General features: G+C 35.8%; 1 protein-coding gene across 1 annotated transcript; it reads left to right on the forward strand.

Annotated features, from left to right (window-relative positions):
* Positions 1–6,709: 6,709 nt before the first annotated feature.
* On the forward strand, positions 6,710–8,426 carry LOC112001541 (REF/SRPP-like protein At1g67360). Its single transcript, XM_024033724.2, has 3 exons — positions 6,710–6,846; positions 7,031–7,270; positions 7,783–8,426. Exons 1-3 carry the CDS (start codon positions 6,844–6,846, stop codon positions 8,272–8,274), a joined length of 735 nt encoding a protein of 244 aa, XP_023889492.2. The 5' UTR covers positions 6,710–6,843; the 3' UTR covers positions 8,275–8,426.
* The last annotated feature ends 3,554 nt before the right edge of the window (positions 8,427–11,980 follow it).

Genomic DNA, 11,980 nt, shown 5'->3' on the forward strand with positions numbered 1-11,980 from the left:
AGTTCTAATTTGAACTTACTACTGAAATTATTTTTTTCTCGTCAATATTAACTTATAACAATCTGTTACTTAAAATTTATTGTGAAAATATTGTGGTAGAATTTCTTAATTAGAATTTTTTATTCTTTCATTTCATTCCCCTCCAAACACGTGTCCTCCACCCCCTTCTTTTATTTCTTTTTCTCCTCTTCAAGAACGTTCCAGCAAAATCATTTCCTCTTCACATCAGAGAGAGAGAGAGAGAGAGAGAGAGAGAGAGAGAGAGGAGAGATCAGCTTGGGCTTCCACAGCCGCTCCGCTGTCGCACCAGCTGCCGTTCCAACCGCCGCACCAACTGCCGCTCCAGTCGCCACTCGTCGCCCTCCCCATCACCAGGCTGGGTCAAATCGGCTTTGTCTCTCTCTCTCTTTTTTTTATTTTTTTTTATTTTTAATCTTGTTCTGATTCAATTTGTTGTTACAGTGGAGCTTAGATAGGCTTTCATGCTCTTGATCTGTTGTTTTTGTTTTGATTTTAGATTTGTTGTTCTAATTAAATTTGTATTTTTCCCTGTTCTTGATTTGTTATTGTGTTGGTGTTTTGATTGGGTTACCGTTTGAGAGAGAGAGATAAACAAAGAAGAGAGGAGGAAAGAGAAAGAATTTTTTTTATTCAGCCGGGTATTTTTTTAAGATGAAATAATGGTTTGGAGTTGCTATAGTGTTCTCTAAATTAAGAGAATTACTGTAGCAACTTCAAAAAAAATTTTGGAGAATCTGTGCGTTTAGAGAAGCTGCTGGAGCGTGAACAGTGGCATTTGGTGCTCCAAATTTAGATATACAGGAGTTGTTGGAGATGCTCTTAGCTATGGCATGAAAGAGCAGTCGGTCTTGTAAATGTCACATGTCGGTAATATTTAGGATTAGAGTATTCACATCAGTCTCTCTAAAATTATGTAAAATTATATAAAACACAATTTTTACACATTTTTGTTCAAAAATGCTCTTCATCAGTTCTTCTAAATTGTATAAAAATGTGTATTTTTTTACACGAGATACAGTAACCGGGTAAATATACACGGTTACTATGGCTTGTGTAAAGATTATTTTACTAATTTTCGTTCGCTCTTTTTTTCTCTCTTCTCCTACTCAACAAACTCAGTAAACTAACTTCTCATCTTCTTCTTTTTCCTAAGATGCACACAATCACATCCACACACAAACACATCCACATAGACAAATCAACACAGAGATACATTTGTTTAAAAAAAAAAAAAAAAACACAGAGATACACAAACACGGAGATCGGCTGAGATTTGGTAGTGGATCGGAGCGATGGTTCCGAGCTATGGCGTTTGGTGGCGTAGATCAGTTGGGGGATTGGATTGGAGCGTGGATCGGAGCGGTGCTCGGAGATTGGTTTCAGCGTGGTGGATCGGAGCTCGGAGATCGGCTGAGATTTGGTGGTGGATCGGAGCTGTGGCATTTGGTGGCGTAGATCAGCTGGGAGATTGGATCGGAGCATGGATCGGAGCGGTGCTCGGAGATCGGTTTCAGCGTGGTGGATCAGAGTTCGGAGATCGGTTGAGATTTGGTGGTGGATCGAAGCGGTGGTTCGGAGCTGTGGCGTTTGGTGGCGTAGATTAGCTGAGAGATTGGATCGGAGCGGTGTTCGGAGATCGATTTAAGCGTGGTGGATCAGAGCTCAGAGATCGGCTGAGATTTGATGGTGGATCGGATGTGGATGGGTTTTGTGATTTGGAAGAGGAAGGCTAGAGAGATGGGTGTAGAGAGAGAGAGAGCAAGAAATCAGAAAATGGGTAGAAAGAGAGAGAGAGCGCGTATTTAAGAGAGGTAGTTAGAGAGAAATAATTACAAAATGGAGTATAATGAATATTTTATTGAAATATCTTGTAAAATAGATGAACTGATGTGGGTTTTGTAAAAGTGAATGTGTAAAATAGAAAAAAGTAGGTTTTTAGTGTAAAAATGGATGTGTAAAATACACATACTGATGTGAATGCTCGTAGGTTTCAAAATTTTCCGGGTCTTGTAAAATTTTGTAATTATAAATAAATTAGTTTGTACTCTCATATATATGCATAGATATAATTAAAAAAAAAAATACTACACATTAAGATGTATAATATAATTTATATATATATATATATATAATTTAAATATTATTGATAGTATTCTTATATTTTTTTTAATTCTTCAAAAAGTCTTGTAAAAATGTTATTAGGTAGAAAATATAAATTGTCAATTTTTTAAATATTTTTATGTTCATTAGTTGTAAACTCTTTGGTTTTTGTATACAATAACTCAGTTGAATGGAAATTTTTGATATGGTTCCACATTTGATTCTAAAATTAAAAAAATAAAACTCTATAAAAATAAATAATTTATGACACATGACCCAAAATTAGACTTTAATTGTAGAATCTAATTGGATTTTCTCTAAACTTTACCTATATATATATATATATATATATAGGTATATAGATGACTTATAAATTTGAATTGTTTTTAGTTATACAAAAAAAAAAAGGCTCATAAATATAAAATCATTCAAACTCTCTCTTCCTCTGGTTTTATATATAGTATACATAATTATGTTTTTTTTATAATTTATTTATATTGGATTCCTCGATTTCTAACACAAAAATTAAATTTTTTTTATAAGATGGGACATATATATATATATAAGACTTATAAACTGGAATTGTTTTTAGTTCTATATATAAAAAAAAAGGCTCATAAATATAAAATCATTTAAAAATAATGTTTTTTTTTTTTTTTTTATGATTTACTTATATTGGACTCATCATTTTTTACACTAAATTAACTTATTTGACACAAAAATTAAAAAATTTAGATTAAATGGGACATGTTACAAAATTGAACTCTAATTGAAATCTAATTTTTACATTGAATTAACTCACTTGATACAGAAATTTAAAAACTTATATTAGATGGGATAAATGGCGCAAAATTAGATTTTCTCTCAGTTTTACCTATTATAGATTTGCAATTATGCTACATCGTCATCCTATTTTTATGATGACACTATAACAACTTGTAAAAGGTTTATATTGTATTTTATGGTGGTGGTGGGTATTTTTAATTATTTTTATGAAAAGGAAGAGAGAGAAAGAGTGTTGAAATTAATATTTTAATGAATAGATGAGATAAATAAAAGTTGGGATGTTGGGTGTGTTATAAACTGGTATGATATAATTGATAAAATAGTTTTTAAGATAATAAAATAGAATAGTTCCAAGAAAGCGGATGTGAATGCTCTAATATAAGCTAAACAAAACTATTATTTTTTTTTTTGGGACAATTATTTTTTATTTATTTTTATGTATAGTAGGTATGGCATTTTTTTTTTTTTTTGAGTAAAAGGTATGACATTTTAAACTTTTGATACTATGTAATTTTTTTTTTTTTATAATAATTGATGATTGGACATCTGTCCTATATACCATGCCATTTGTTGAGGCTCATTTTGGCAAAAAAGAAAAGGGCCAATGGCAATAAAAAGTCCAACAATATAACAAAGAGTGAAGAAAGAAGAATTAGCAAAGTAAGAAAAAAAAAATCATTAATTTGGATTGCAGGAATAATGGTCCACAGGCCTATAAAATGGTAAAAAAAAGGCTCCAAAGAAAAACAAACAAAGCCCAAGGGAGCCCATAGAAGGAAGTAGTAAGCATGTGGGAATTATAAGAAATAAAAAGCAAGCAAAAATGGGTTGGAGGAGCCCAAAGAAAGGAATTAGTAAATAGAGATGGTGCAAAGGCCAACAAATCTCGAAAGTAAAGGATATGGTAACTGGGCCAGGGAATCCCGAAAGATTTAGCAAAAACCCATGGGAATGTAAGAATGCAATGGGTCAAGGATGTCCAAAGGAATGAGGCAGGCTGAGGATGCCCAAAAGAATAAAATGGGCCGAGGTAGCCCAAGATGGTATGAGAATTAACTCAGCAGAAATACTAGGCAACGTGAATTGAATAAAGAAAATGTACATGGCAGTCCCAAATGAGGCCTAGCAAGCATAAGTCAAGTAATAACATGGCAAAAGCAATGGAATGGCGTGGCAGGAATACTAGTCGGCCCACAAACCAGCAATAAATAGAAACAGGGGCAGAATTGAAGAAGAAAGGGCTTGTGCCCAAGCAACACCCAGCCCAGAGAGGAAACGAAATGCAAAGAATGAAGACCCAGACTCACCCACGCCACAAAGGGTTAAAAATAAGCAGTAGAAATGCGTAGCGAGACCAAACAAACCCACAGGCAATGGCAAACGCATGAACGACAGACAAACCATGGACTCACATGGGAGTGTAGCACACATAAGGCTTAGGCACCACCCATTTGTACCCAGCCAATGCAGGCATAGTTGGCAATGGGCTAAAGGTAAGAGAGGATATGGTCTGGTGGTGGAGAGAAGGGGGAAGTCTATTATAGGATTCTTGCTTGAACTCTTTTGGGGGAAATGTCTTGCTATGATGACGTACCACCTAAAAGAGGGAGAGATGAGCTGGAATCACTAGGTGCATGTCGTAGGAGTTAGTAAGAGAGAGCACCCAACCCTTATTTGGATGGGAATGCTACAGAAAGCAAGAAAATAAAACAAAATTTCTTTTGTCTAGGAATGGAACGTGGCACAACTAACACAGGGTAGTGGTGGTGGCTAAGCAGCCAGCATACTAGTGGGTGGACAGGGAAGGACACCAACAACAGGCAAAAAACAGTTGAGGGGTAAAATGGTAAATCTTATCATGGCAGGCAGTATATAAAAGCCTTGGCTATGTATAGTGAACAACAACGGAGGAAGAACGGAAAAACAAGAAAGAATAGAAACATAGAAAGAAATAGAAAGCTAAAAGGAAAAACAGAAAGGATAAGCAAAAGAAAGGAAGAAAATGAGAGAGTAGGAAGAAAAGTGAGAAAACAAAAAGTGTGATAAGGCATGCACCAATAGGCTACTCTCTTCTCTCCTTCTCAATAGCCTACCCTCTAGTTAGCCAAGAGATTTAAGAATAAGCCACTTAGGTCCGTTCTTCCAAAGTGGGCAATTTTTAAGGTAGGATTACCCTAAGAGGTTGCCCACATTGAAGATTGGTTCCCTTCTTGAACTTAAATCTGCCAAAGAGCTAAGTCTAGTAGACCAATCCACTTTCTCGCTTTTATCATGATTTCTAAGCATTAGTATTGCTTTTTTCATTATTGCTAACTTATTTATGCCACACTCATATTATCATGTTTTCTTCCTGTTGCAAAGATGTTTTAATACTATCTTAGGCTGGCAGTAGGCATTTTAGTTATGGTATCTTTCTATCTTATTCTATTACTTGTCTCCTGCTATAACATTTTTTTGATAACATTCTCTACCGTGGGCACGTGACCAAGAGCTCCACAACGGGATTGTTGCTTGTGCACAAGCTGGCTTGAGGTGAGTTTCAATCAAGTCAGTCTCGACTCTCCTACCCCAGAACTATTAGGTCACAGTACGACATGAAATAACCCAGTCCAAAATACAAAAAGGCCCACCACACCATTTACCACAATTTATTGAAATAAGCAAGTATAAGAAGTAAATATTTTCTTTTAGATGAATTTGTCATTTATTTTGTAGACAATTACTTTTATATTGATACATAATTTTTTTTTTTAATTACTTACAGCTGATTAGTCAAAATTGTGAGTTATTAGTACAAAAGTTGCGTCTTAAAACTTTTTCTTTTGTATTTTTATTTTTAAAGATATGTATTTTAATAATGCTAAAACTGCAACTAAAACCATAATTTATCCCTGATAGGGATATTTTAGCCATAAATTTAATACCCTCGGAGCTTCACACAAAAAGGTCAACGACACCCGCGTACCCGTTAGCTTCACGGAAATTAACGGAAGACTTTGGCCAACGACACCAAACACAACAACCGCATGATGAAACTTGACGGGCACCTTTGTAAGCCAATGAGAAACCATCGGATGGGTTAAGGGCCTGATGGGAAGGAGAGGCCGACGGATCCAACGTGGCCTGTCTTGGTCCCCACGAATACATATACATGGAAATACCTTGCATGACACGCAAAATAAAACCCATTACTCGCCCGTGTCTCTCTTATATGGAAAGGCACCGTAAAATCTTGGAAACCCTATGTGCCAAGCCCTCCTAGCAAGGAAAGATCCCTATTTTGAAGAGATTTTGATTCATCACCAGACCTCCACCTTTCACAGGTATGCGAAAAATCCCTAAACTCTTTCACTAAGGAGTTCATAAAGATTTCTCATTGGCTAACTTGACATTCGGAGAGTTTTCAGTTGATACCACACCAGTGCCTTCTGTTTGGTCCTGTGTTCTTATTTACAGATACCCATTGCAGTGACTTGGAACTTACAACTCACTGATCATCAATCCCTATTTTTAACATTTGAGAAAAGTTAAATCTATAAATTTTTCATAACAAATTTTAAATTACGGGTTATTAGAACAAATATGTAAAAATGTAATGAACTCGAATCACTTCTCTTAATTTGTTACGCTACTTTAATTTTTAAGCAATGAAATCCAAACATAGAAACTGAAACACGTACAACTAGGCGCCTCTAAAACCCACCAGATCAGATCAGATCTCATATCAACCGTCGGATTGATATCGCGAACGTTACAGAAGCTCGTAGCAGAAAAAAAGGCTAGTTCCATCGCCATTACTATAAATAAGACCTGCCACCCCTATATTTCTCCATAGATATCATTTCTGTTACGACTTACGACTCCAACGCAAGAAGGACCTACCTCTCTTCTGATTTCCTGATCAAACTCTCAATTCGGAAACTGGGCACTGATACCATGGTACGCGAAATTTCCAGCTTCTTCTGTATTTTATTTTTATTTTTATTTTTATTTTTTTAATTCTTAGCTTCTTCTATTGTTAAATTCATCTATATTTATGTAATATTCTTAGATTGAAATCTGAGACTATAATATTAATATAGCTGGTGTTGGTGTTGGTGTTTATTGGTTATTATTGCTACAGCAAGAGATGGAGATTGAGAGAAAGAAGAGGAGGGAGCTGAAGCACCTAGGGCTCGCGAGGATGGTGGCGATTCACGCGCTCGTCTGCGTCTCCAATATCTACGATTACGCCAAGCAAAACTCGGGCCCTCTCAGATCCACCGTCTCCACCGTCGAATCTGCCGTCACCACCGTCGTGGGCCCTGTCTACAGAAAAATCCAAGGCGTTCCTGATGATCTCCTTGTTTTCCTTGACGACAAGGTACTCTCACTATATACTGAATTCTTATTTTTGTTGTTGTTGTTGATTGTGTTTGAAGTACGTTTGATTTGATTTGCTCTGTTGTTAATAATTTTGAGCTGTAACAAGCTCCAGTCGAGCTGAGCTTGAGCCCAATTCAGGCTTGGTCTATTAATTTCCCGAATTAGATCAAGCATATTCGCGAGCTTTGTTGATTTGGTTTATTTAATTTAACTTAATACATTTTTTCTTTCTGTATCTGTAATAAGAAGGCCTTTATTTATACTCTGTGCTAGATTGGGTCTGTGTTGTAAATTATTACCAAAATTTGTTTAGAAGCTCATAGATTTCTCCAAAATTTTTTTGTGGGATGAAACACTGATAAGCGTAGGAAGGACCTGAAGAAAAAATTGAAATCAACATGCACCTGATGTGCTAATGATTAAAATCTACCCAGTCTAAACTAGTAAGTGTGTCAAAGTATTCATTTTGTTGTGTTTTGGCTGAAGTTATTAATTGTGTAATTACCACAGGTAGATGAAGCTACACACAAGTTTGATGAGCATGCTCCACCGCTGGCAAAGCAGGCTGTAAGAAAAACTAACAATTTGATTTGCAAGGCATCTGAGAAGGCTCATAAACTTGTGAATGAGGCTCAAACTGGGGGTCCTCGTGCTGCTGTGCATTATGCTGTTTCAGAGTATAAGCAGTTCCTTCTATCTCAAAGTGTGAAGATATGGGTTGGAATGAACCAGTGTTCACCATTCCACACGGTGACAGAGAAGGCTGTGCCTGTGGCTGCTCACTTGATGGAGAAATACAACCATTTGGTGAAGGACTTGACCCAGAAGGGTTATCCTATCTTTGGCTATATGCCTTTAGTTCCTGTCGAGGAGATATCCAAGGCAGTTAAGGAGGGTGAGGCTGGAAAGAAAAGAAAAAGAAAAGAGATACAGCTGCATCTGCTGAACACAAATCAGATTCTTCTGATTCGGATTAAGAGAGTTTCTATATATTTGTCTTAAGTGTAAAATCTATTTCCTTCTCCTTTTAGTATGTATTATGGGAACTTAAATAGGTTATGGGCGTGGGAAATGTGGGTGGGTTGTGACTGTAAATAACTTCTAGACGTTCAACTCCTTCTGAAGTACGAATGATGTGAATTACTTTGGAATTCTGTTTTGTGTGCCCAGGCTTGCGGTTGAGACTGACGTTCATGTGTGCTTTGGGGCAGACTCTACTTCCCCTTTCTAAGATTCGCCAATTTTATTCAATACATGTAGCTTTTAGGTTTTCCCATGAGGTCTAAAATGAGTAACTAGTCATAACATTCCAACTATGTTTACAAACTATATTTTTTGCTAGCATTTCGAGTATATGAGACTCGATTTTGGCCTATAAATTGAGTCTCTGAGACTCGATTTTCATAGTCTGATCATGTCTGATGTGGTATTTTTTTCTACGTGGCGACCATTTGAAAATCAAGTATCTAAAACTCAATTTATAAACTCAAAAAAAATTTTAAAAAATTTTAAGTCTTAGAGAGAGAGAGAGAGAATCCAGAGAAAGAGCGACCCAAAACAGTGGACGAAGTAGAGATAGCTCTCAAGCTCAAATACCTATCTTTAACCTAAATCTCAAATCTCAAAAACCCAGTCAAGCTCTACCGTGGACGAAGTAGAGGCCTAGGGCTCGCGCAGCCTTTGGGTCTTGCTCGCGTGGCCTGGGCATCTGGTGGTTGCGGTGGTGTTTTTGTTTCTTGGATTGAAGCATGAGAAAGAGAGAGCAGCCCTTTTTTTATTTTTTATTTTTTATTTTTTATTTTTTTAAGACTCGATTTCTAGGTGAACGCTACATGGAAAATATGCCAACTCAGACCTCATCAGAACATGAAGATCGACCCTTAAAGACTCGATTTATAGACTCTAAATTGAGTCTCTTAGACTCGAGATGTTAGTAAAAAAATATAGTTTGCAAACATTGTCTGCTAACTATATAGTTGAAAAGTTATGGCTAGTTATCCATGAGCAAAAAATTGAATTCTTAATTTTTGTGGTCAAGTCACATTGTAATGATCAATAGTTGGGCATCTTTTTACGGAGAAATTATTTTATTATTTTATGAGATGAGACAATTAGATTTCCTTCTTAGAGCACTTGCAACAGTAGAGATAAATAGCTATATTGCTATTTTAAATGTGCCAAAACACAAAAAAAAAAAAAAAACCCATGCAGAGTGGGGAAATAGCTAAATTTTTTAGTGAATTGCTACCTGCACATTTATAGATAGATGTGCACGATAGCTTGGAGCTAAAAAAAAAAGTAATTTTTCATTCCAGCCAGTATAACTTGCTTCTTTTTTTATTCATTCTCTCATTCACTCCGGTCTTATTCACTCTCTCTCATTCACTGAAGCTCAAGTCTCAAGTCTCTCAAGCTAACTCTCTCAACTCCGGTCTCTCAAGCTCACTCTGTTACCGCCACTGGCTTGACCATCGTCAACGTCGTTGCCATCGATTGTCAATGTCAACGTCACCGCCATCCACCATCCGCCTCATCTGAAGCTCTCATCTCTCAAAACTCTCTTAAGCTTGCTCTCTCAAACTCTCACCTCTGTTTCAACGCCGTCCTAAGCCGCCGATCAGCTCAAACTCACGTCGTCGATCGGAGTGATTGCTTGTGGTTGAGCTTGCTCGCCGACGTTGTGCTTGTTTATGATTGGTGATTTTTTATTTGTTTGTGATTGGTGATTTTGTTTGATCTGGGTTGAGGAAGAAGATTGGAGATTTGGGGTTTTTTTTTTTTTTTTTTTTTTTTTTTTTTTTTTTTTTTTTTTTGCGTGGACTGGTAATGGTGGTGGTGGTGGTGGTTGTGGTTGGTGCTGTGGATTTTTTTTGGGAGTGAGATATATTATTTTATTATAGTGGTTATATTATTTTATTGTGTGAAAAACTAAAATAGATCCACTGCTGCAGTATGTGTGTAGGTAAAATAGATAAAGTAACTTTTGGTGGAGCTAAAAAATTAAATTTTTAGCTCTACTACTGTGGATGCTCTTACAACATATGCAAGTCCCACATATGGGCCTTATATGATTTGAGAGAGAAGACTGTCTCACATTGGATTTCTTTTACTAAGAAATTAAGGGTCCGTTTGGTACGTGTGTTTAAACAATAGTTTTCAATTTTTTTAGAAATATGTGTGTGTGAAAAAGTATGTGAAAATATGTGAAATATTGTTTAAAAGCTGAAAATATGTATTTAAGATCATGTACCAAAGAGAACCTAATATTCTTAAAATTTTTCCCTCCAATACTAGAGACTTAGGAGCTAGGCCTAAAGTTTGGAGGCGTAGCTCTGCTCTGCATGATATACAATCTATAAGTGCTAAAATATTTAGCTTTTAGTACTCTAAAAAATTGCTTTATCTATTTTATTACTTCACTTTATAGTACAGTCAATATGAAAGTTTCTATCTTTACATTCATCTCATTAAAATAACATAAACAATAAAGTGAGGGAGAAGAGAGCATGTGATCTGAGTGAGAGAAAGGGGGAATAACAAATAATAAAAGTGAGTAGTAAGTTGCTAAAAGTTTTTAACTTTAGCAATTTCAATAAAGGGTCATTTTTTATGTTAGCTGCCAAAATAGCTTTTTAGCAATTTTAACAGCTCCATTGTGATTGCCTAAGACTATTACCCAAATCTCTCTCTCCCTTCATTTTTGTTTTCCAAATAAAAGGTATATGTATTTTTGTGGTCTTGTCACATATAATCATCAATGTTGGGCTCTTCACTAGGAATCGATATTCTTAGAAAATTTCCCGTCCTGCACAAGAGATTTAAGCAATTAAGCCCTAGGTCCAAAGTTTGGAGGTGCATCTATGCTTGATCTACTATCCTAAGCTCTTTCTATTATACGTTTGGAGGCTCGACTCTACTTTATTTACTATCTTTATGCCAAGAGCCTTATAAGTCAATCGGCACAATTAAATTTTTTTTTTTTTTTAATGTAAATATCTAGGATTCAAATCCTTCATTCCTAACTATCAAAAAAAAAAACTATCTATAACTATCAATTCACTCCTAACTATCAATTTCCTTAACTATCTTCCAATTGAAGGTTCAAATACCATTATGAAAATTTTTATACAAGGCATAATCAAGACTAGGGTTGTCCAAGGGTTAGGTTTGTGCTCAACTCGAACTTGAACCGACAACTTCGGTTGGGGAAAATCGTAACCCACAATTGACTTGGAAGAAATGTTGGATCGACCGGATCAGGTCTTGTCAGGTGTTGTGTGGTATCGGTCAGTTGCATGTTTGTTACCTAGGTCAAGATCTTGTCGAGATCAAAGCGGATCTAGCTGAATTCGTCGAGATGTAGCAAGGATTTCGTCGAATATCAACGAGATCTCGCCGAATCTAGTCCAAATCTCGACAAATACATTTACATTGAAAACAATGTTTACTTTATTTTGGACAAGGTGATGTATGGTTAAGTAAAGTTGTACTCTAATTTTCAATTTTTATTTTGGTATTAAGAGTAAGATAGTCTCTAATCAATAATCATGTGGGAGATTAGGTGATTAATCTTGACAATCTGCCATATAAAATAATTAAAATAGCAAGATGTTAGGGAAAATAAATCATCATTGTTTTTATTTTTTGTCAAACAATTCAAAATTTCAATTGGGTTTCATTTATATTGGTTTAACATTTTGGATGCCTT

This window comes from Quercus suber, unplaced genomic scaffold (genome assembly GCF_002906115.3).
Source record: "Quercus suber isolate HL8 unplaced genomic scaffold, Cork oak 2.0 scaffold_317, whole genome shotgun sequence".
NCBI lineage: Eukaryota > Viridiplantae > Streptophyta > Magnoliopsida > Fagales > Fagaceae > Quercus > Quercus suber.

What these genes read in the sequence shown, in the direction of transcription:
- LOC112001541 (XM_024033724.2), top strand. An exon ending in TTGTTTTCCTTGACGACAAG is followed by an intron (nt 7,271 to 7,782) that starts GTACTCTCACTA and finishes TAATTACCACAG; the next exon opens with GTAGATGAAGCTACACACAA.